Below are 24030 nucleotides of genomic sequence, written 5' to 3' on the forward strand. Positions count from 1 at the left end.
GGAATAACAATCTCATATTGTTCTGTGGTATATGTAGCGGGCTTGAATAGGATCAAGAAATAAGGGGAAATATTGGGGAAATGGTGGGTAGAGTAAACAGGACTGTATGTGCGTGTTGCGGGGGGGAGGTTGTGACCCTTTCTCCTTCCCCAACTGCCAGTACCCCTGTTGCATCAACTATTTCCCCCTTTCTCTTCCAGGTGATGTAGAGTTAGCTTTTGACTTCTGGCTCCTTCCCCCCAGAGATGCTTCACTTCCCATGGGGCTTTGCTGTTTTCCTTCCGTTTCTTTTGGGCCTGGCTTCTGACCCTTGCTACGATGCCAACCAACATCCACGCTACTGCCTCCCTGAGCTGTCCGAACTGGCCTCGGGGCATCTGGTGGAAGCATCCAGCACCTGCGGCAGTCCTCCTGGGCGACTCTGTGCCTTCCGGGATTCCACCGACCCAGCCTCAAAGTTCTGTCAGCGCTGTGACAGAAATGCCCACTTGCCAGAATATCTCACCGACACTGACGGGGGTGCCACTTGCTGGTGGTCCCAGCCGGCCACCAATGCCACACTTACTTTGGCTATAGGACGCAGAGTGGAAGTTCTCTATGTGGCTCTCCGGTTCTGCTCTCCACGGCCAGAATCCCTGGCCATTTACAAGTCTATGGACTATGGGCGCAGTTGGGTGCCCTTCCAACTCTTCTCCACCCACTGCCGGCGACGCTACGGTTTGCCCCCAACCACCACCATCCTGAAGGCCATGGAACATGAAGCAGCATGTATTGAGGCCCAAACTGCCCCCAAGCCTCTAACAGGGGGATTGGTGGCCTTCGTGCCTCTAGCAGGCCGCCCCTCTGCCAGGCTGTTTGAGTACAGTCCTGTCCTCCAGGACTGGGTGACGGCTACCGATCTCCGGGTATCATTTGACCGCATGCACCCGACACGGACACTGGGGCTGCGAAGGAGGGAGGCGTCCTACGGGGTGGCCGAGCTGCAGGTCGGGGGCAGATGCAAATGCAATGGACACGCCTCACGGTGCACAGCTGGGAAAGACGAAGGGGTGCCCCAGTGTGATTGTCAGCACAACACAACCGGGCCTGAATGTGACACCTGTAAAGCCTTCTACTGGGACAGGCCCTGGCAACGGGCCACACCCAAAGATGCTCATGAGTGTGTGGGTGAGACGGAGCACACATGGCAGGGAATTGTGTGTGTGTTTGCAGCAGGGCTGAGATGAGCTATTTGGTCCTCTGCATGAACAGGGAGACACTTATACCCAGGGAAGATCTCCATCCACCTGAGTCCAGGTTCCTTGAGCCTCCACTTCCCAAGGTTTAGCTTTGGGTGGTGGATTGAAGCCTAACTCACATGCTTACCACCAACAAACATCAACCCTGCTGGTTGTTGAGAGCATTCACCATTAGGCTGTTTTCAATGGGGCAGACAAACCCTGATCTAAGCTGGGGTCTTAGACAAACATGACCCTGGCATCCTGCAGGGGCAGTCTTGGTTCCAAGTGAAATATGGGACTGGGGGCAACCTTCAGAAGTGGGGGACTCCAGGGCTGGGAACAGTGGTGGAGGTGGGGGGACAGAACATTTGGTCGGGGTTGAGAGGAACTGGTGGAGCTGATAGACCCCCTTCCTGCGTCCTCAGCTTGCGACTGCAACCTCCACTCCCACCGCTGTCGGTTCAGCATGGAACTCTTCAAACTCTCGGGGCGCCGAAGTGGTGGAATCTGCTTGAACTGTCGCCACCACACAGCTGGCCGCCACTGCCAGTACTGCCTGCCAGGGTTTAAACGTGACCTCAGCCGCCCCATGACGAGCAGCAAGGCCTGCAAAGGTGAGGTAGGCCAATGTGGCGTTGCTATGGGCAACACACTGATGGAGCCCTTACCGCTGTCTGCTTTGCCCAGGCTTAGAACCATAACGGCAACTGCATGCAGCATAACTAGCCATGGAGGCTGGTGGCTCTGATGTCAGTGGGGAGGTGGGTCCGCTCCGGGTTTTAGTCAGAACTCTAAAGGAGCTATCCAAGGTGCTGCTTTAGGGTTCTGACTGAAACCTGGAGTGGATTCACCACCCCACTGGCATCCAAGCCACCAGCCTCCACTGGGAGGGATGGGCTGTTCTGGTGAAGTCCACAGCATTCTAATCCAAGAACCGTGACTGTGTTTCCTTTGCAGCTTGCCAGTGTCATCCCATTGGAGCATCCCGTGCTACTTGCAACCAGACTACAGGGCAGTGCTACTGCAAGAACGGGGTCACCGGCCTGACCTGCAACCGCTGCGCGCAGGGATTCCAGCAAAGCCGCAGTGCCCACGCCCCCTGCATCCGTGAGCTTTGCCGTGTCATCAAACCCTGTACAGAGTACCAGCCTTTCACTAGGGTTCCACCCACATGGCCATAGCTCACATCCAAGCATGGCTTCATTTATGGGTATCGCACCTCAGTTAAAGGCATGGATGCCTTCGTACTGCCATAAGAGGGTCAGAACCGGCCAGAATGTCAGAACAGCCCAGGTCCTTCTGAGAAGCCCATAGGCAAGGTATGAGGGCTGTAGGTGTCCCCCGTTGTTTGCCCCAAGAAAGCCAGCATCATATGGTAATAGCAGCGTGTCAGACTAGGACCAGGGAGCTCTTGGCTCACATCTCTGCAGAGACACAAAACTTGGGCTGGTCACTCTTCTCAGACAAATCTAGCTCACAGGGTTGTTGTCAGGATAAAATGAGGATAGGAAACCATTTACACTACCCTGAGCTCCTTGGAGGAAGGGCAGGATATCAGTGTGATAATAAAAATATTGGTATTCACAGGTATACTGTCTCTGAACATGGAAGCTCCATGTGGCTATTGTAGCTAGTAACCATTGATGGTCTTATGATAATAATAATTTGTCTAATCCTCTTTTAAAGGCATATTCCCTTCTATTTCTGATGTTCAGGAGTGAGTGCCAATATTTACATAGCCAAAACAGCACAACTCATGCACATAAGGGAGGTAACAGTAGGCTTGGTGCCCTGGGTTTTGCAGAAATGCAAAAAATCTTTAGGAAAAAACTCCTAAGGGAGTTAGGCAAGGTGAATGGAAAGGAGTAGGTGGGGGAATGCAATGGAGTATCCTGAAGGAGGGTGTGGCTGACTAAAACTAGACAGGGTCACTCCACACTGCAACACTTCGTTGTAGCTAGTGGCCACTACAACCTGGGGCCCTTTATTTTATTTTCTGCCCTGAGTCCAGGCATGGACATCTGCAACAGAGGTGGAATTCTAACTCAGGGGAAAGGTAGGCCTCCACAGATGATACGATATACCATTATTCCCTCGTCATTAAATGACTTACTTGCCTACTCTTCATCAGAGTCAACAGACCGCCAGTTCAGAAGATTAACCCAACACATTTGATCAAGAAATGCTGATCAAATTTGCAGATGACACAAAATTGGGAGGGATAGCTAATACCTTGGAAGACAGAAACAAAGTGATCTTGATAGACTGGAGCGCTGGGCAGAAAACAGCAGAATGAAATTTAATAGGGATAAATGCCAAGTTCTGCATCTAGGAAAAAGAAACCAAATGCACAGTTACAAGATGGGGGATACGTGGCTCAACCACACTACAAGCGAGAAGGATCTTGGCATTGTTGTCGATCACAAGCTGAATATGAGCCAACAATGTGATGTGGCTGCAAAAAATGCAAATGCTATTTTGGGCTGCATTAATAGAAGCATAGCTTCCAACTCCCGGGAAGTACTAGTTCCCCTCTACTCAGCACTGGTTAGGCCTCATCTGGAGTACTGTGTCCAGTTCTGGGCACCACACTTTTAAGGAGGATGCAGACAAGCTGGAGAGTGTTCAGAGGAGGGCAACAAAGATGATCAGGGGACTGTAAACAAAGCCCTGTGAAGAGAGACTGAAATAACTGGGTATGTTTAGCACTGAGAAGAGAAGATTGAGGGGAGATATGATAGCGCTCTTCAAGTACTTGAAAGGTTGTCACAGACAGGAAGGCCAGGATCTCTTCTCAATCAACCCAGAGTGCCGGACATGGAATAATGGGCTCAAGTTACAGGAAGCCAGATTCTGGCTGAACATCAGGAAAAACTTCCTGTTACAGCAATACAACAATGGAACCAATTACCTAGGGAGGTGGTGGGCTCTCCCACACTGGAGGCAGCCATCTGTTGGGGATGCTCTGACTTGGATTCCGGCATTGAGCAGGGGGTTGGACTCAATGGTCTTGTAGGCCCCTTCCAACCCTAGTATTCTATGATTCTACATCACATCAAATTGTGGCTTCTTATGGGCCATCACTCAGCGTTAATTACCCAGACCAAGAGGAAAGCCGAACAAACAATCTGATGTGTTCTGCGGCCTGATTTATGTTTATATTTATATGTCTGTGTGTATGAATACACACACATGCGCGCGCGCGCACACACCCCGTTTGAAATAAAATGCAAAAAGACACCCAGAAATTTAATTTTCTAAATTTTCTTTTGTTTCCTGTCATCGTCACCCGGCCACTCTGGGCGATGTACAATAATACAAATAGTTTAAAAACAATAAAATTACACATTAAAACATCATTTTCTAAAATTTCCCTAGCCAACCCCAAATGCCTGCCTGAACAACCAAGTTTTCAGAGCAAGGCAGAAGCTCATTAAAGAGCGGGCATGGCAGAGTTCCCTAGGGAGGGAGTTCCAAAGAGTGGGGGCCACCACAGAGAAGGCCCTCTGCCTCGTCCTCACCAGCCTAGCTGTCCTGGCTGATGAGACAGAGAAAGGCCACCCGAGGCTGATCTTGTTGAGCAGCCTGTCTGATGTTGCTGGAGGCACTCCTTGAGATAGGCTGGGCCGGAACCATATAGGATTTTAAAAGTCAAAACCAACGCCTTGAATTTGGCCTGGAAAACAACTGGTAACCAGTGCTACTCTTTCAGTACTAGTGATGTGATCACGCCGGTGGTTGCCTTTAATCAGGCAAGCTGCTGCATTCTGCACCAGCTGCAGCTTCCAAACCATCTTCAAGGGTAACCCCACATAGAGCACATTACAGTAGTCTAGACAAGAGGAGACCAGGGCATGTACCACCGATGAGAGCAGATGGTTGGGAAGGTAGGGGCCACCCCTGGTCTACATATGCTTATCAGCAAAATTAAAAGGAAAAGTTATGTGTGTGCTTTTAATTATTCAGTACAATATCTGCCAGTGCCTTATATTCTACTATATTCTCTCCAATAGTAAGTAGTAAGGCTATGCCAGTATATCCTGTTCTTTATGAAAAATCTTTGTAAACCAGGAACCATCTCCCCCTGCCCTGCCCCGTAATATATCAGGGATTACTGATGCTAATTATGGTAAAGTGTGAGCCCCTCCTACTAAGTTTTCCATCACAGCCCTAGAATGAAAGGGCATCTCGGGAAGTTCTGCCTCCCAAGCCATTGCTAAAACAGGAAGTGATGTCACAGCCATGGAAGCACATATTTTCCAGCAAGCCCTTGATCTTTCTGTAGGGGATGCTGTATCAAGAAATAACTTCATGGAGCATAGCATAAATATCTCACCTGTATTGAGAGTGATGAAGCATATAAGACAGCCTCACTCTGGACTTCTACTAAAAACATTTTTGAAAGCCTCAACTTGGGTGTGAGAATTCATTACAAAAATCTCTGGAGGATGAGATAGGTCTCATTACTAATATTCTTTTCTTTTAGCAGAATCACTGGTGCAAAAACAAGTGCATGCAAATAGATTTCATATGAATCCATTCACTCAGGCTTTGGAATTTATCACTTCTTGGTGAAGATTTCTCTCTCCCTCTCTCTCAAAAGCAAATGACTTACTCTAAACCTTCCATCTCTTAGGGATCCAGGAAGTGTTGACAACTACAGCTGCCCCCCCACAGGAATGGAACATAGGTGAGAAGAGGAACGGGGTGTCAAATATTATTTTGCCTTTTGAATGAAAGGGGCTTGATTTTAGAAAGAGGTGCTGAACCTTCCCTCAAGCTACACTGTTGAACCTGGTGCCCCTCTCCCCCTCCAGTGCTAAATTTGGGGGGCAGGCTGTAGTTAGTGGTGTGGGGAAAGGCACTCTGCACATGCTCAGAAGCGCTGTATCATTAGTGGTTATCATCAAAGCGTTGAAAACAGGCCCTGGCTTAAAGTAAGCCTTGCAGGTTTTCCGGGTTCCACCTCAAAGCTCAGTCCACCTTGTTCCTGTTCCCGAATGCAAGCTTTTTCGTTGTTCAAATGGGAAAAGCACACATTTAGGTGCACATTTTTAAAGTGCTCATTCAAATGCCTACTTTCCCCTCATTGACTGAAGCATGAAAATGTATTTTCCCCCCCAAACGTGCATTTTCAAAATGTGCATATTTCTAATGAATCTATTTTACGGACACAATTGCAAGCTTGGGAATATGCATGCTTTGGCCAAAAAATGTATTTGCACTCAGAGGGGCAAAGGGGGACAAGTTCTGATCTTTAATCAACTGAAACGAAATTGTCTTTCATCCCTACCTGCAGGGAGGTAACAAATCTCTGTAGCTAGCTTAATCTCTCTAGTGGGAAGAAAAAAGGGGAATAGATAAAAGGTCTTTACTGTTGTCAAAAGACTTTCTCTTGGCTGTTTCTGTAGGAGGATTATGTATGTGTTGAGCTGTACTCCCCCTTCCCAGTTTACCCAAACGACAGTAGTCACCCCAGCTCCACCCCTAGATCCCACTTCAGATTGCCTTTATTTCAAGAGTTGGCAACCCTAAAGATTAGGTAGCAGCATGTTCAGGGATCATCATGAAGTATGTTTGGGTATTCTTTTGGTTCTCCCAAACTCCACTCTCCCATTTTATATGAACCGCCACCAACACCCCAGTTGCTCATACCTTTTGCTATGTAGGCTTGCCTCCTCACCTTCCTTTGGCAGCCATTTTGAAGCAAGGAGCTAATGGTGGAAGGTGAGAGTCGGGAGCAGCCTGGGGGTCCCACATACACAGCTCCTTGCTTCTAATCACCATCCATGAGCCTCAGGTTGCTCTGAAATACATTAGCCTCTGCCAACCTGGTGCCCTCCAGAAGTGTTGGACTGCAACTCCCATCATTCCCAGCCAATGTGGCTATACTGGCTGGGGATTGTGGGAGTTGCAGTCCAACACATCTGGAGGGCACCAGGTTGGTGAAAGCCCATCACCACACATGCCCATCATCACATGAACACACGGAAGCATGAATCTGGCCGTACACTAACACAGCAGTTAGTACATTCATGGAGGCTGGGGCAAAAAATGAGACTGTGATTGCAGAAATTGCTGCTGGCTGTTCCTCTGTACGGCCCTGCTTTCACAAATCATGAAAACCAATGGGGTGCAAAAATAACAGCCAGCGATTCTCTAGTTGATTGCAAGGCATACATGTGTGGCCAAGAACAGGTCACAGTCACTCACATATTGGCAAACTGGCTCTGAGGCTAGCTAGACACATGCAGGAGAATGGGGTGGTAGCATGGGCTGTACCACTTTACACAGCAGGTGGGGGGGGGACCACCTTTGAATGTTCCCTATGTGGAAAGACTGCCTGCATGTAGAAACTAGCACTTAATAGATAAAGCTTCCAGCTCTATATCTGCTACTTTTCTACTTGCATGGTGTGCATGCGTGTGGTTTAATACAGAGGAACATTCAAGAACGTGAGACACACACCCGTTCCTGCAATCTGATGTGATACAGTCCATTCTACCACCTTATTCTGCTGCATGTATAAATCAGGCCTTTTTGAGCAAAAATGAGGCATGGAATTAGCTCAAAGTGTAGAGAGCTTGCTTAGCATGCAAGAGATAGCAGGATCGCAGGGCCGCAGCACAGTGGTAGAGCACATGCTTTGCTTGCAAAAGGTCCCAAGTTCAATTTTTGGTATCTCCTGAACCCCTGGAGAGCTGCTGCCAGTCAGTGTAGAACAGGGGTGTCAAATCTCTTCCAACCTGAGTGCTGGATTCACTTTCGGAGAAGCTCTCTGGGCCTGCATGGCTATGTGCGAGGGGCTAAAGGCAAAAGGGGAGGGGCCAAAGGCAAAGGAGGTGGGCCCAAAATATCAGTATATTGTAGCTTAAACTCTTACTGCGAGTGGCTAAGGAGAGGCATTCCAACAGTTTGGAATGGAGGGGAAATTGTACAAAAGCCAGGAAACCACCAAACCATTAGTGGTTGGGGGAAACCCCAGAGGGCCTGATTGGAACCCCAGGAGCTTGAGATCCGACACCCCTGGTGTATACTATATTGAGAGAAATGGATCAACAGTCTGGTATAAGGCATCTTCTTAACGTTCCTATGAGACAGACAGGTATGCATTCACCAGGGAGAGGTTATCATTACTCATGTTCCTGGAAATTTAACTTCCTGGGACTAGAAGATGGTTGATTTAGGAGAGTTAAGGGGATGATTTTACCCCAGCCTAACTGTGCTCATTCACCAGGTACTGAATGTCAGACCCACTGTAAGCCACCACGAGGACGTGTCCACATGAACCTAAGGAACTACTGCAAGAAGGATTATGGTAATACAGACTTGCATCCCAAACCACAGCTCCCCCTTAAATGCCACCTCGCTCGCTGCCCCCAACCTCACTGTGAGAAGTTGTTCTCCTGAAAGAGCAATGGGGATGCTAAACTAGGAAGTGATGTTATAGTCCCTGCCCCTCCAAAAGAAAACCAACCCCATCCAGGAAGCTCCAGTGACATGAGCAATCCTAACTTCAAGAAATACCATTGCTTTAAAAAGGTGAACACTGGAAAATCCTGCCTCTAAGGGTAAATATGAGGCAGGATGTGCAGTCTTGGAGCCTTTCTACATGAGGCTTGTATTGTGTGCTCATGATCGTTCACTCACGGTAGTTTGTGGGTCCTTTACATGATGCAGTCAGCCTCCAGGGCTTCTCTCATGCTTTGCAACCATTATCGTGTTTTTTTTTTTCTAATGAGGAAAGTCCGGTATTTTTCTCAATAGCGTTATAGACGCCTCATGTAATTGTGCAATTTTGCTATACCACAGTACCACCTACTGGTTGTGTAATGGAATGTATAGACAGGCAGAGAAAGAAACCCCCCAGAAAAACTACGTGTAAAGGAGCCAACTAAATCCCAGAATTTAGAATCCAGAAGCAGAAGCCTCAGTAAAGGTGTTGGTTAAAAGTCTCACAGAGAAAAGCCCTTGTTCATTCAGAAAGTGATGTCATTGTCTCCCCCCCCACACACATACACATCATAGCTGGAAGCCCAAGCTTTCTGGGAAGTATTGATTTTGCAAGGGATGGCCTGTCTGGTGGTGACATCATAGTCTTGAAAATGGGAACAGTAGGCAGTCCTACTTATGGGGAGGGAATAATAGAATAACTTGAAAGTCAGTGATGTCATAACTCTAGAATTAGGGCAATAACAGATAAGTTCACTTCTTGATAGTTATTTCTCTCTTTTTCTGTAACCTTCACATGCAACGGCAGTTCTCCGTGCACAGCTGTTGGCCATGGAGAAGTCCGGCACGTGGTGGCAATTCACCACCTCGGTCCTCACTGTCTACCGCCAGCGTCGTGTGCCGATTCGGCGGGGTGAGCAGCCACTCTGGGTGCCCGAGCAGGATTTGGCCTGCCGATGCCTCCACCTCCAAGTCGGCAAATCTTACCTGGTTATCGGCAACGATGAAGAGTCACCTGACCCTGCCCGGTTCATCCTCGACAAAAACAGCCTGGCCCTGCCCTGGAGGGATGCCTGGGCACACAAACTACGCAGTTTCCAGCAGCAAAACAAACGCGGAAAGTGCCGGGGCATCTGAGCCATGGCAGCGCGGGGGGGGGGGGAATCGGGCTGAAGAAACAGAGCTAGGGAAGGCGCGACCATCTGTTTGGGTTCTGAGGTACCGCCAGTTCTGCAAGCCCAAACTGCTGTTACAGAGAACAAGGGAACACTATCATGCGCAAAACAACAGTCCCCAAATGGAATGGATGACCACCTGGATTTTTAAATGCTAGTTTCGAGTACACATGACCCTTCTTAACTCCTTCATCCCCCCAGCAGGCCTGTGTGGCAAGACTACTGTCATTCCCCTTTTAGAGACTGAAGAGCTCTGGCTGAGCTAGGAAACTTGCCTCAGGCTGTGCCGGTGAAAAATATTTGGGCGCAAAAAGGCTGTCGAATCTGGCAGTGGGTGATGGAACAAGAATTGGGTTAAACAGGCTCAAATGAAACACAAGGTATCTGTGGGTCTGGAGAGGCAGATACATTGAAGGCAGTGGAAGCTGGTGGCTCCAATATCAGTGGGGTGGTGAATCCACTCTGGGCTTCAGTTAGAACCAGCCAGAACTCTTAAAGAGCTATCTAAGGTGCTTCACACCTTAGATAGCTCCTTTAGAGTTCTGACTGAAACCCGGAGCGGATTCACTGCCCCACTGACATCAGAGCCATCATCCTCCACTGATTGAAGGATAAGGCTATCAATGGCTACTAGTCATGATGGCTATATATTACCTCTAGGATCAAAGGCAGCAGGGCCCTGATTACCAGCTGCCGGGGAACACAAGTGGGAGGTGCCATTGTGCTCCCATCCTGCTTCTGGGCTTTCCAGGGGAATCTGGTTTGCTACGGTGTGAACAGGATAGATAGGCATTTGCTGTGATCCAGCAAGGCTCTTCTTTTGTCCTTATGATACCAATCCAGGTTGTCAACGGAAAGGGTGGATTCTCCTTAGCAAGTCCCCACCACCACGAGAGACCATGAGGTGAAATTCTCTTCGTTAGAACCCCAAAGATCTGGGAAGTCTCCAGGTGACCTGTGACTTTGGACCTAGAATGTACTTACTGAAATATGCAGAATGACATGAAATATGTTTTCAAAATCATTACCATCTTCCTGATAAATGTGTCACATGTGTGGGAGGAAAGAAGTAATGGTTAGGGGTTGACCAGTGTAAGCCTGACTTGCATTGGCACTGAAGAATCAGAGATGAGGGTCTTTTTGGATGGCATTCCTCCAATATTGGTTCCCTCAGGGGACCACAAGCCCTTGGGGCCTAGAGCTTCTTAGAAATGATAGTCACAGAAATACTCTCTAACCCACAGTGGGAAGACTGTGGTCCTCCAGATGTTTTGGCCTAGAACTCCCATCATTCCTCATTATTGGCTATGCTGGGTAGGACTGATAGGAGTTTTAGGCTAAAACATCTGGAGGGCCCCAAGTCGTCTACCCCTGCTCTAGCTGGAGGCCATTTTTTATCTGATTTTGGGCTGGTTAGGCTATGAGGCCTTATCATAGAGAAAGGGGAATATGGGCCTAAAATTAGGCCCAAGTGCACTTTCATTTGAGTCACTCAGGCTGCAGTCCTACAACTTACCTGGGAGTAAATCTAATTGAAATCAATGGGACTTACGAACAGAAAGACATTCATAAGATTGCATTGTTAGGGCAAGTATAAAGAGCAAAATGCAAACTAGTTTAACTATCATAGCTTGCTCTTACGCACAAAAGAGCTTGTGATTTGTGGCTGAGAGGGAAAAGATTCAACTTCCAGAGTTCCTTGGAGGAAGTCATGGCAGTTAAATCAGTTTAAAATAATTTCCCATTACTGTGGCACTGACAGGCCCACAATTTTATTATTCCCTATTGCCCTTGTTATGTCTAAAGCAACAGTACCATCTGGTGGACAGCCAGGTCAGCTATTACTGTTTTATTTATTAGTTTGGGGAGGCAAGATTTTATAACCAGTTGAGACTGCAAGTTTTTTTACATCCTCAATAAATTGGCAGACAAAACTGATAAAAATAAATGTTGCACTGTAGAAAAGAGAAACACAGAATTATATATGGCAGTGACAAAACAAAATAAACTCTTCTGTTCCATATATTCCATGGCAAAACTCCCTGCATGAAGAAAACTAGGAAATGAAGGAGAAGACTAGGCCAAAACTCTTTTCGTGATATGCTTTGTCCCTGGCAGGCTAGGCCAGATCTTTCTCCCTGGCAGGCTAGTTTTCTACATGCAGGAAGGCATTTTGGGGGGGCAGGTAGCATTCAAATATAACCACCACCACCTGGTATGATACAGTCCAAGAAAATCTTTACCACTTCATTCTGCTGGTGGCATGTGCTGGCCCTCTGGTTGGTATCCAAGTGAGTTAAGAGCTCTTACTTGGTAATTGCTCAAAGCCAGAATCCAAAATAGTGCCAACAGCAGAGATTCCTGCATTGTGTGAGAAGGGAGCGGGGCCTACTGGGGTAAAGGAATAGGCTGGTTCTCAAAGCAAAGACTGGTGGATGAGTGAGTTAGGGAAAAGGAAATGCAGCACTAACATTTCCCTCTCCAAAATCTTAAAGTTCCTGGTGGATTTCGCTTTGGAGTTCATCCCAGGGAAATTTGATCCCCATATCTTTCATCTTTTCCTGGTACAGCTGATGGAATGCAACACTCTGCTCCAAGGTGAAATGATTTTTCCAGTCCCCAGAAATCCCTGCAAAGTGGGGAGAGGAAAAATGTGAGAGGGAGAGAAAGATTCTGTATTCTACAGTATCACCTTTTAGAATGTCATTGGATTGCAGTAGGGCTGTGCACTGACCCTCTGATCCACTTCATGTGCCACTTCGGATCATCTAAAGCAACCTCGATCCGCCTCGGACTGATTCAGACCCCCTCCGATCTGACTCGGATCTGAATCTGAAGCCTTATCTGGATCGCACAGTTTTGGTGTTTTCCCATTGACTTGCATGGGAAAACACAAGTGGTCATAACTTTTCCATTTTTTAGGATACAGGTATGAAAATTGGAGTCCTCTCCTCCCCCCTGGAGAGGAGGCCACCTGCAAAATTTCAGACACTTTGGACAGTGGGTTTTTTTTTGCTAGGTGGAGTTAAAATCTGAGGTTTCCCAAAGAAACTCTCCAAGCGAAGGGCTGTAACTTCTCCCTGATTCCACACATGCATGTGACACCTCAGCCTCTCCCAGCCCCCCTCCAGGGCTTTGCACCCACCAAAGCCCAGGCAGTTTGGCCCATTGGCTTGTGTGCTAGGCACTGGTGACATTTGAGTTTTTCCAGGAAAACTCCCAAAGCAAAGAGCGGTTACCTTCTCCCCAATTCTACCCCTGCCAACAACCCGAAGATGCCTCATATTGCGCTGAATTGCTTTGCCACACAATGGACTGTTATTGGAATAAGAAGGTAATTAATATAAACACTATGTGTCTCGGGCTTTTTCAACACTGCCTTGAAATTTGGACGCATAATGTTGGTGGAACTACAACCTAGCACACACACGCACACCGACACAGACACACAAGAGCTAAAGAAAAGCAGAACTACCTAAGCAAATGATGGGTGTCTTTAATTTATTGTTTTAAATTTCATGTTCTTTTATAGAAAGGAGGATAACTTCAAGAAATACAGGGCAATAGCACAGGCGATTAGATAACAGCCAAATCAAACCCTAATTAAAAAAAAACACCCTTCTTTAATTTCTGTTTTGGGAGGATCAGATGGTTCGCTTCAGCACAGGGGGCGGGGGGGGCGGGACACAACACACAAACACTACACACATAGGCTGTTATAATATGCCTTTCTTTAAGAATTTAGAAAGAAAAAACTAAATGCTTGAATATGACTTAAAGGGGAGGGGGGGAGGAACATGCCCAGAAGTTAATGTTTTTTTTTTTAAATTGAAATAAGACTGGGTTTGTAAAAATTTAAAAGAGACAAGAGTTGGCTGACAAAAACGACCAGGAGATAGAACGGAGAAAGCAGAAGGGTCAACATTACACAACAAACACAGACTTTCCTGGAGTCCAAAAATGATATAAACAAACAAACACAGGAATGGTTGAGGAGGGGAAGCATAGCAGCAACTTGCAAGGAAAAGCTATGTTAGTTTGAAAAAATATGGAAAGGAGAGATGAATCTAATCAAATACAAATAACAAATGAGCTGTAGGTACAACGATATAGGAGAACACGGCTGGACAGCTGCAAAAGACACCATCCCAATGGGGATGGACGATCAAGGAGCGAGGGAAGGGAACACTCCCAGTACAACCAAACTGTTTCCTTTTAATTTAAATTCTGAGGAAAGCCTAATGGCTATCAAAATTGAATAAATTGAAGGAACAGCTCCCAGGAATGCATGTGCATGCATGCACACAGGCACAAACGATCATCTACCCACACCAGCCCTCTCTCACAAAGACACAGCTAGCGCAATGACTAAACACAGCCTTTTGCTGAAGTATATATACCCCCTTCCTCCACCACTCTCTCTGATTGGAGACTGCTAGTGTTGGTTCTGACTGAGGGTCCCTATTTGCCAAAGCACACTCCCTCCTTCTCCTGCGCTTGCCTTCCTGCCTCCCTCCGCCTCCGCTCACCTTTCCCCTCCCTCCCTCCTCCTCCTCCTCATGCCCCTCCATGTGAGCGTTGAGAAGTTGATAAATTTTGGAGACAGCCTGTCTGGACTGCTGAGGCATTCAGTAGAGCTCCGAATACACGAGGTGGAGGAGGTGCTTTGTGGGGAGGGGGCGCTTCGTCTCGGGGCACCTCGGTGCTGCTCTGAACCACCTCGTATCATGAGGCTTTTGCTCTGAAACAGCTCGCTTCACCTTGTTATTTGGGCTTCATAATGAGGCGCTGCACAGCCCTAGATTGTAGACACTTTCCTTAGCTTTAATTTTACCTTTCCTGAGGAAGGGGCTGATCTTGTGGTTCATAATTTCTTCAGGAACAAGGCTGTAATTCACCATCTTGTTGCCCTTCATCGTCTCAAAGGAGGCGTTTTTCACAACAGAGTTGACAGCAGATGCATCTAAGTCCATGCCCAGGAATTTGCAGATACGAAGAATGCTGCCCTGTAGGTCCTGGGAAGATGGGGTAACGTGGGTCAGATCTGGACTGCCAGGGCCTGATACTAGGTTAGAATGGCTTGTGGATCTAGGCTGGGGCAACGGAGAATGTAGACATACATACATACATACATACATATATATATATATATTTAAAGCCATTCACCTTCAGCAATTCATCATAGGTCAGAAGGAGAAAATTTGTCCGGTCCTTGTAGGTCAACCAGGTCTTCACATGATCAAACCAGGAGCCAAAAAGAACTGGGATAAACAGATACAAAGAAGGAAATGCTTTTTTAAGAACATGCAAGGATTTAAGATTAGGAATGTTAAGGCTGCAATCTCACCATGGCCAATGCCAAGGGTAGGCATGATTGGGCACCTGCTGAGGGCCCACACCTCAGCAGGGGCCCACTGACAAGAGTCCCCTGGACTTGCTCCTCTTCACCATTGCAACCTGCTTGTTCACCTCCCTCCCATTCTGGCCCAGACAATGGTGGTGGTGGTAGTGGTGGTGGTGAGGAGGACAGCAGCAGCAGCAGCAGATGCTGCTACCTACTTGCTCCCTGGCTCTTTGCCTGTCAAGTTAGCAAGTGATAGCAATGATGAGGAGGATGAGAAGCAAGAGCAGCTGGTGACAATGGCGGTGTCCAATGGCCCATGGAGCGTGTCTTGCCGAATGGCCTACAAGAACCTGGAGCTGGCACAGAATCCCACACACACTTACTTGAGAGCGTGCCCCATTGAGCTCAATGAAAGTTCCAAATAAACATACATAGGCCTATTCTGTAACTGCCTATAAACCTGTACACCAGGAACTACACTTTCAACTGCAGGGGTGAATGAGAGAGACTGAAAGGTGTGAAAAGAACCTATTTTTAACTACTAACAGCCAAAGCAGATTGTTAGAGCAGAACAGAGTACAAATACATGTCATAGGTTCATACAAAGAACTGACACTATGCTTGATCTGAGATCATAATTTAACTGGTTCCAGGTCAAGCAAACTTGACCCACCTGAACTCAGAAAGGATCAGTCAGATTTACCAATTGCACCTTTCACTAAACTAGCCAGTGGATTTTGTTTCAGAAGAGTAAGAAGTGAGGAAGTATTGATAGGTGAGGGATTAAGAGAACAGAGGGAGTAAAGGGCAAATGGGATGTCATGTGGGATTAAAGGGAGGGGAAGGCCACAGCCAATGGACAATGTCTGACATTGACCTCTCCTAAGTTGCTTCCAGACAAGGCTTTTAGGGTGCCATCTCCCTTGCCACATTCGCAGAAGCTTAAGGGGGCTCCAGAAGATATCTTCAACTTGTGACCCTCCCATGTTTTCCAACCACTTTTTTCATCTTTTTCTCTTACCATAGATAATCTGTTAAGAAAAGAAAAGGTGGAATTGCTTCACAGTGTCTTCTAACTGATAGTGCTGGGAGCCCCCCAGCTGGAAGCTCCCCTATTGAACTCTAGATGCCACTGCCATTGCTAGAGAACTGAGTCCTCATTGCCCACATACTTTTCCCTGCAGTAAAGAGCTTGAGGAATTCTCCAAAATTCTCCCTGTATTCCAGAAATGAAGACATCTTGGCATAATAGTAGAGCGATACGCAGACATCCCTGGGGTCACGGACAGTGTAAATGGCCTGGAAGAGAAGGTTGCCAGGTGTTGGAATGACTAAGTCAGCCTTCCCCAACCTGGCTGTCTGGGGGATTCTGGGAGGTGCAGTGCATCGCACATGGAGGGCACCAGGCTGAGTAAGGCTGCTCTAACCCAGTGGTTCTTCTCACCTTGCAAGGTGGGCCTTCTTACAGAGGCACAAACAGTTGCTGGGGCGACACAAGTACCTCCCAAGGTGCATCTCAAATGGGGCCAGGAGGAAATACCAACCGCTCCTGCCAATCAGTGCAGTACAATATGCTCTGGGACCCACCCTCTATGCTGACTGGCTCCCTAGCAGTGACAAGGGTGCCACACTCTCTTTTACCAACACCACCCCAACCCATACCTTAGCCTGTGAGGTGAAGAAAGATTCTGGAAAGACTGACGGGGGCAAGTGAGAGCTTATGAGGCGGGGGCAGGGCAGCTTCTCCAGGTATTCAGCTGCATTCATCTGTTCAATCCATGGCACCCGTTCCCAGGAGGGGACCGACCGTGACAGTGTGGGATCCCCGTTATTGTGGATCAGGGTGAGGATTTCTTGCATCCAAGTTGTTCCTGGGGTGAAGAAGGGGATCAGAGACAAACATTCCATGACCTCCCCCTGAGTTTGCAGGCAGAGCCATAAAGAGCATCTACAAACAGGATTTGGGAAAGTTCTAATGTGCATTGGGGTCACCTCCTGTTTCCTGACAGGGTGCCTGCACCTGTAACAGCTTGGCACACAGCACAGTTCAAGAGGTGCTGCATTTTGTCTGCTTCTCTGGAAACTTGTTGCATCTGTTGAACTTTTGTTCATCACACGGCTGTTAAAAGTAAAAAGGAGGCGCCTTAGCATGCGTCTCGACTGGCCTTCCCCAAACTGGAGCCCACCACATGTGTTTGAACACGGCCCCCATCAGCCTGAACCAGTATGCTGGGGATGGTGGGGTTGTAGTCACCTGAAGAGTGCCAGGTACGGGAAGGCTAGTCTGGATAGAAGAGCAGGTTTTTAAAAATGCTTAGAAAGAGACAAAACAAATAAATACTTTTTGTCAGTCCAGAAGGTCCGGGCAGGCAGGGGTTGTGCACCTGAGTGCCTTACCAGATTTGGGGTATGTGAGGTTGAAGACATCGCTGTCTTGCACCTGGAAGTTCCGATGGGCATACCGGACGCTTGCTTCACTATGCACGAGGCCAGGAAGGGTGATGCCTCCATACTCCACGAAATGTGTGATCCGTCTGGCCATGGCCTTCTGCAGCAGGGGAAACAGAGGCCAGAAAAGTTACGGACTTACATATTAATCTGCGCTAGACTCCCCAGAGCTGGGAACGAAGGAAGACCCCAACTAGGATTAATGGGTAAGGGAAAGGTGGATCTCTGAGGACTGAGGTGCATCCATTGGGAGTCCTGAACTGTTGGGAGAATTGCCCAAGCAACAGAGGGGAAGATATCGTTTGCTGTTCCAAACATTTCTCTGCTTGCTCATCCCTTTGCTTTTTCAATAGGATGAGAAACCACCCACCTTTTGCCTTCCCTTGCACAGGCCCAGATCCCCAATAAACCTACTTTTTCTCCCCCTTGAGTCTCCTCCAGCCTCCTTTTGTGGCACCTCTTTCTTGGCTCTTTGTAGCGCAGTCTGTGCAGAGAGGAAAATCCAAGCTACTAGCTACCGAGATACACAAAAGGAGACTTTGTTCTTTCAGGGGGAAGGGAGCCAGCATGGCAAAATCAAGGTCACATCTCTATATGGGCAACTCACCCTGCCCCACACAAAGTAAAAATAAAAATCCAGACATAGGAGCAAACTCTGCGATAGCAGTTCACCACCATCACTAGTCCTTAACCTTTATTTCCCCTCTCCCAATTAATTATTATTTTATTGTTGTTTTACATAATACATAATGGAATCATAATACCAAATACATAATGTGCTCATAGTGATCAAATTCTATCATCAAAAATCATAACACATTAAAATGCAATATTAAGAATTTAAACATATTTTTATATAAAAATTGACATTCAATCATTCCAAGTAAAGAACAGGGTTTTAATGTTTCCTGACCATTTAACTATAGTCACCATAACCCAGAGTCTTAAGACACCAGTCATTAACTGAAGCTAGGTTAACCTTCTTCCAGCTAAAACTGATTACCTTTCAGGCTGCTAGTAAGAGGTTGATCACCATTTCAACACCCTCACAAGCAACTATGCCTTCAACGTATCCAGAAAGGACTGCTAATGGGACCTTAGGGAGTACCTATCCCAAAATTAAGCTCATAGCCTTCAACATTGAAGACCAAAATTGTATCATCATTGGACAAGTCCAAAAGATATACAAAATGTTTTCTCTTCCAAGCCACACCAGTAACATTCATCTTCAGATCTTGTTAAGTCTAGCTGGTATTAAGTACCATCTGAACATAAACTTGCAAAAATGTTCCTTGATATTCATGCACAATGGGCTTTTGAGGTTGAAAGCCCTTAACCTTTATGCCAGTTCCTTCCATCTCTGTGGGTTATTGAAAAGAACATGACTTCCTTTGCTCAGAATTATTTTTTCCCAATGCATGCTTTGGTCTCTGCCCTCTAAAAACGGCATTGGTTCTCTTCTCATCTGTCTAGTCCAACAATATACTGTACTGCTCTCCCCTTCAAGAGAACTCAAGAGTTCTGACTCCCTACTCCCCCCACCATGTTGTTTAATCAATCAATCAATCAATCAATCAATCAATCAATTAAGAGCACAATCCTATGGCCCCCAAACATTGTCTCAGGGGCCATAGGATACTGGGAATTCCCCCCTCCTAGGTCGGAGACAACGCTTCGACGTTGGATGGGAGTCAGTGATCTGCTCCCCTCCCCCACTCCCTCGCAGCCAGCACGGAAAGAACCACGCCAGCTGCCCTCTGAGGTCATAAAATTGACCTCGGTGAGGGAGGAAAAGGGAGTGTTCCAGTGGGCAGGGAGGGGAGGAGACCAGAGAGGCCATACCAGGTGTCCTGAACCTCTTCCAACCTCCTTCCCTGCCCCTCCGAAGTGCCGTTGCTAGATGGGCTAGAAAGCCCATCTAGCAAAATATGTAGGGCGGGAGGACGGGGAGGCAAAGATGGCCTCCACCACTCCTTCAGCCCTGCAATGGATGATCGGAAGTCTCCAAGTTTGTGCCCTTAAGCACTATAATCCTACTCCTCAGCCAGAAAGGTTCCTGGAACGGCTTACATACAGTCAATAAAGACAAAATAGTCCCTGCCTGCAGGCTTACCATCTAAAAAAGACATAACAGGAAAGGAAAAAGGGCTGGGGAGGGAAGAGGAAAAAAAGCCATTTCCTCAGGGCTGGTGGAACAGCCCTGCTTCCCATCTCATCTCCCTCTGCTGCAACTTGCAGGAATGGCTGCTGGTGGCAACAGTGGAAGGAGGAGCCAGAGAACCCTGTAGTTCTGGCTCCAACTACTCCACCACACAGACAGCTTCTCCTTTTCAAGGGAACTCTGGTGTTCATTAATAGGTTTATCATGTTTTCTTCTGACAAGAGGGCCATTAACAGATACAGTACGCAGAAATTCAACAGGTGAAGCTTTGCTGCATCTCTGTGCATAGAAGGGCTATACCTGGCTCAGGTGACAACCTAAACTGCTACACCTCTGGAGCACTGAGCTGTCATGATCCACTCTTATCTATCCATCTACCTTCTTAGTTCAAATCTTTTAACTCACAGAATGAATTTCCTCGACTAGAGAAGCCAGGAGTCTTAGCTCCTACTCACCAATCATACTCAGGGTTGCCAAGGGTTGCCAAATGACCAGAAAAAACAGGCCTAGAGTGCTCTTATGCTTTTAACAACAGCATGATCCACAGAAACCGCAAGGGAAGAAATTCAGGTACACAGGAAAGGGAAGTTATGGCCTACTCATGTCTAAATAATTCCAGTGGCTGTTAAAGGCACAGTTGGCAGTCCTGAATTTAATTTGGTGGAACTCTCTCACCCTGCGAGGGAAACCAAAAGTTCTGGTTTCTGACTTTTTCCCCACTTTAATTGTAACTGACTAGCATGTATCAGTTGATTAATCATAGATTAATAATTAATCTAAAGAATTGGATGAGACCGTATAGCTTCTGCTTAAATACCTCCAGCAAAGGAGAGCCAACCACCTCCTGAGGAAGTTTGTTCCACTGTCAAAGAGGTCTTACCATTAGGCCATTTGTGCTAATGTTTAGCCAAAGTTTGCTTCCCTGCATGTTTATAAGTAGGTCTAGTCCTCTCCTCTGGAGCAAGAGGAAACAAAGCTGGCTTATCTTCTATGTGTCAGCCCATCATATACGTATTTGAAGAAGGATGACACATGGTCTCCTGTTCTCCAGGGGGCTGTCCTCCCAGGGGATTTGCTGTGAATTGGGAGCATTTTGAGGATGTTGGCAGCAGATGATGTTGTGGCCAATCTGCAGCCACCCCAGAGATTTCTGGTGGAAAAGATGGATTTGCTGAGACTATTTTTACTGTTTTATTTATTTAGTTCGGGTTCTCCATGTTTCTGGTGCTGTGTGCCCCTATCCTCCAAATTTACTTTGGCATGATAGCCCTGAACGGGGGTATGTCTTTCACTGGCCATTACCTCACTGAGCCTTTCCAGCCTTCAGAATCACTGTGCACTCCCATTTCACCAGTAATTAACCTCCGTGATGTTGCACTTCTGACTTTGCATTACTTCCCTTCTCCATTGTGTTAAATCACATCTCTGATACTGTGCAAAGTAGCTTCTTTGATGTTATTTAAGTTGCTTCTCTGATCTGGTGAGGTTTTGAGAGCTTGTCACTACAGGCAGGGAGAAAGTACCCAGAGAAGGAGAAAGGCGGGGTGGTGGTGGTGGTGGTGGAAGCAATGACTGCAACAGTTTGCTGGAATGGAGTGAAATTGGGGTGGGTGGGATACTCCCAGGAGGAGCTGTCAGATGCTGCACTCGAGAACCAGGGATTTTGTCTTCTCAAGGCAAAAGCGTGCACATTGAGGAAAAGGAGAGAAGAATAACTCCGCGACAGTTTGCTGGAAAGGGGCAAAATTGGGGTGGGAGTGGGATGCTCTCAGTGGGAGCATCTATTAATTACTCTCCATTCATAATAATGTAGTAGCAGGGGGGACATGGACTGGGAAACAAGCCTTTCTCATTGGTTGAGCAGCCCCTGCCAGTTTGATGATGTTCAGTTCTACTTCTCCCACCCCACCTGGAAGTATGTTCCTTTCAAGTGCTGTGTGACCCCTGAAACGGGGATTTTAAAGGTACAGAAGACTCAGCTTATCTTGCTTCGTGTGTCCCTGACGGACCAAAGCCAATTCCATGAAAATCCGGACAATATTCCAATGCACTTCTCATTCCATTGTTATGAAGATCCCCCATCCCCCATCAATAAGCATTCCCAGCTCTTTCAGGAATTATTTGTGACCAAATAATGGTCACAAATAATGTCTGATACAGGGTGATCAGTCCCAATCAGACCTGGGTTCTAAAAAGAATTGGAGTAATGAGACTGCACCCAAGAGCTCTTCTAATCTTATATTGCTTTATTGATTACACCAATAGCATATATAGAATTTGCACTTCAAAGCACAGATATCAGATATCACGTACACAGAATTTGGTCCCTATCCAATCATACTCAGCACTTACTGCACTGGGAGTCAGTGAGACTTTCCTCCAGAGATCATGGGGTCTCAAGGGGTGCACCTTCCTGATGGCATGAGAACTCTGATTTGGGCTGACCCTAAGCCCACTTTTATATCCATTGGTCTACAGTCACTGCATGGCTCTTGACCCATAGTCCAGTAATCCACAGTCGCTGCAGTCTTTCACAGACGCTTTACCGCAGACTCAAAAGTTGAGGGTGCAATGCTCCAGAGTGAGCTGAGCACAGGCCTATTTGTTATTCCACAGGATGTTACAGTGGCTATTTCGAGCTGCTGTTCTACAGGATGCTGTAATCGCTGATACAGCACTTGCTGATCTCAGACTGTGATAGCCTCTTCACCCAGTTTTCAGAAGTGCTTATGCCTGTCAGGAATGAATCTGAGCATGTGGAGATGTCTGGTAGCACAGATTCAGAACCAGAATGGGAACAGCAAGAACAGAGGGAGGCACCCTCCCTAGTAAGCCCAGATACGGCGAGACTTTCTTCTCAAGACCTTGACACACAGATGGCCCAGCCTGAATGGCTCTCCCATTCCTCTATCATGAGAACTCAAGTTTCAGAGGGAGAGGAGGAGGGCGAGGGGCGTGACTTGGGGAATGCTAGGGTCGGTTGCAGAGTGAAGCAGGAAAAGTTAGGGGCAGGGCTCAGATGCTCTGCCAGGTTGGCCACTCATGGAAGCCAACGCAAGAGGGAGCCACCCTAAGGGAGGGGCATCCCTGCGAAGCAAGTTTGAAGTTCACGCCCAGACTGCTGGCAACTTCTCTAACTTCCACTTGCATCCTCTATTGATATTCATAGATGTGTGGATTAGCTGGTTCTATGCAGTCTGAGAGTTTCCTAGAATCTGCATTTGTAAAGAAGCTAGTCCTTACTAATAAAGTAGTGTTGGCCTGAAGCTTTATTTCCTGGAGTGTGTTGATGCTAATGGAGAGGACGAAGGAATGCCGTGGTTCCTGAGACCCCAAATATGCCATAGCTCATGGCCTTCTGGAACCCATTTTCACTCATACTCTGGGAACCCATTCAACTGAAGTCTAATACATAATGTGGATACATAAATGCTGATACATATATGATAACACATAAAATGAAATGTAACACACACAGGGCAGCATTCCAGTGGTGGGTGGGGCTGAAGGCAAAAGGGGTGAGGGTAACCCCCCCCCCGCATATCTTAACTTAAAGCTCTGACTGCCAGGAACAAAGGCTTAGGAGAGGCATTTCCCTAAGGCCAGATTTAGCCCCTGGGCCTGACATTCTGAACCCCTATCATAGGACTTGGTTTCCCACAGACCCCTCCCCATCCTGGCCGCTCACCAGTTTGTCAACATCCTTCTTGGAACATGATGCTTGACTGGTGCAGAACAGAGTAGAGCTGTAGCCCATTCTGTTCAAGCTTTATGCCTGAATACGGTACATGAGCACAGGTAAGAGGAATAGGGCTGTGCATGCTGGCTCTGCCCTCAACATCCCGACCTCCGTATGCTAAGCAGGGAAGTCTGTGGGGGGAGGTTGTACTTGCATGCACTTCAACGTGAGTTGCCTATACAGAAACAGGAGTCTTGGTTTATCAGGGACGCGGCCCTGTCCTGATTAACTCAACATGGGGAGGTCAGGGATGTTGGGGGCAGGGCTGGCATTCACGTACCATATTCAGGCATAACATCTGAACAGGGCATTTACTTCTCATTATCTGGACTCTATGCTTTTGTTAATGCAGCCTAAGATTGCACTGATTTTTTGAGTGGCCACATCACACTGCTGGCTCACGTCCAGCTTGTCATCAACTAAGACACCTAGATGTCCTTTCACACATACTGCAGCCAAGCCAGTTCTCCCCCATCCTATACTTCTGCCTT

At 47.3% G+C, this 24030-nt stretch overlaps 2 protein-coding genes across 3 annotated transcripts; one reads left to right on the forward strand and one right to left on the reverse strand.

The window, feature by feature from the left end:
• Positions 1-200: 200 nt before the first annotated feature.
• NTN5 (netrin 5) lies at positions 201-11808 on the forward strand. The gene is made up of 6 exons (XM_084805666.1): positions 201-1167; positions 1646-1834; positions 2178-2327; positions 5857-5910; positions 8458-8538; positions 9481-11808. Exons 1-6 carry the CDS (start codon positions 246-248, stop codon positions 9807-9809), a joined length of 1725 nt encoding a protein of 574 aa, XP_084661792.1. The 5' UTR covers positions 201-245; the 3' UTR covers positions 9810-11808.
• Positions 11599-22737, reverse strand: LOC146342117 (sulfotransferase 2B1-like). Of its 2 annotated transcripts, none has more exons than XM_084805668.1 (7): positions 22153-22737; positions 17589-17739; positions 16854-17062; positions 16364-16490; positions 15014-15108; positions 14682-14862; positions 11599-12476 (listed from the first exon to the last, which is right to left on the reverse strand). In XM_084805668.1, exons 2-7 carry the CDS (start codon positions 17731-17733, stop codon positions 12337-12339), a joined length of 897 nt encoding a protein of 298 aa, XP_084661794.1. In that variant the 5' UTR covers positions 17734-17739; positions 22153-22737; the 3' UTR covers positions 11599-12336. The 2 variants fall into 2 exon arrangements, with proteins under 2 accessions (XP_084661794.1, XP_084661793.1); XM_084805667.1 differs by lacking the exon at positions 22153-22737 and adding an exon at positions 18054-18125.
• Positions 22738-24030: the final 1293 nt, after the last annotated feature.

The sequence above is a fragment of the Heloderma suspectum genome, chromosome 6 (genome assembly GCF_057233095.1).
Source record: "Heloderma suspectum isolate Gila_16-S chromosome 6, 16-S_ref, whole genome shotgun sequence".
Lineage (NCBI taxonomy): Eukaryota > Metazoa > Chordata > Lepidosauria > Squamata > Helodermatidae > Heloderma > Heloderma suspectum.

What these genes read in the sequence shown, in the direction of transcription:
- NTN5 (XM_084805666.1), top strand. Translation starts at nt 246, where the DNA reads ATGCTTCACTTCCCATGGGGCTTTGCTGTTTTCCTTCCGTTTCTTTTG. An exon ending in AGATGCTCATGAGTGTGTGG is followed by an intron (nt 1,168 to 1,645) that starts GTGAGACGGAGC and finishes CTGCGTCCTCAG; the next exon opens with CTTGCGACTGCAACCTCCAC. An exon ending in GAGCAGCAAGGCCTGCAAAG is followed by an intron (nt 1,835 to 2,177) that starts GTGAGGTAGGCC and finishes TTTCCTTTGCAG; the next exon opens with CTTGCCAGTGTCATCCCATT.
- LOC146342117 (XM_084805668.1), bottom strand. Translation starts at nt 17,733, where the DNA reads ATGGCCAGACGGATCACACATTTCGTGGAGTATGGAGGCATCACCCTT. An exon ending in CCTATGATGAATTGCTGAAG is followed by an intron (nt 14,863 to 15,013) that starts GTGAATGGCTTT and finishes CCATCTTCCCAG; the next exon opens with GACCTACAGGGCAGCATTCT. An exon ending in CAGCCCCTTCCTCAGGAAAG is followed by an intron (nt 12,477 to 14,681) that starts GTAAAATTAAAG and finishes CCCACTTTGCAG; the next exon opens with GGATTTCTGGGGACTGGAAA.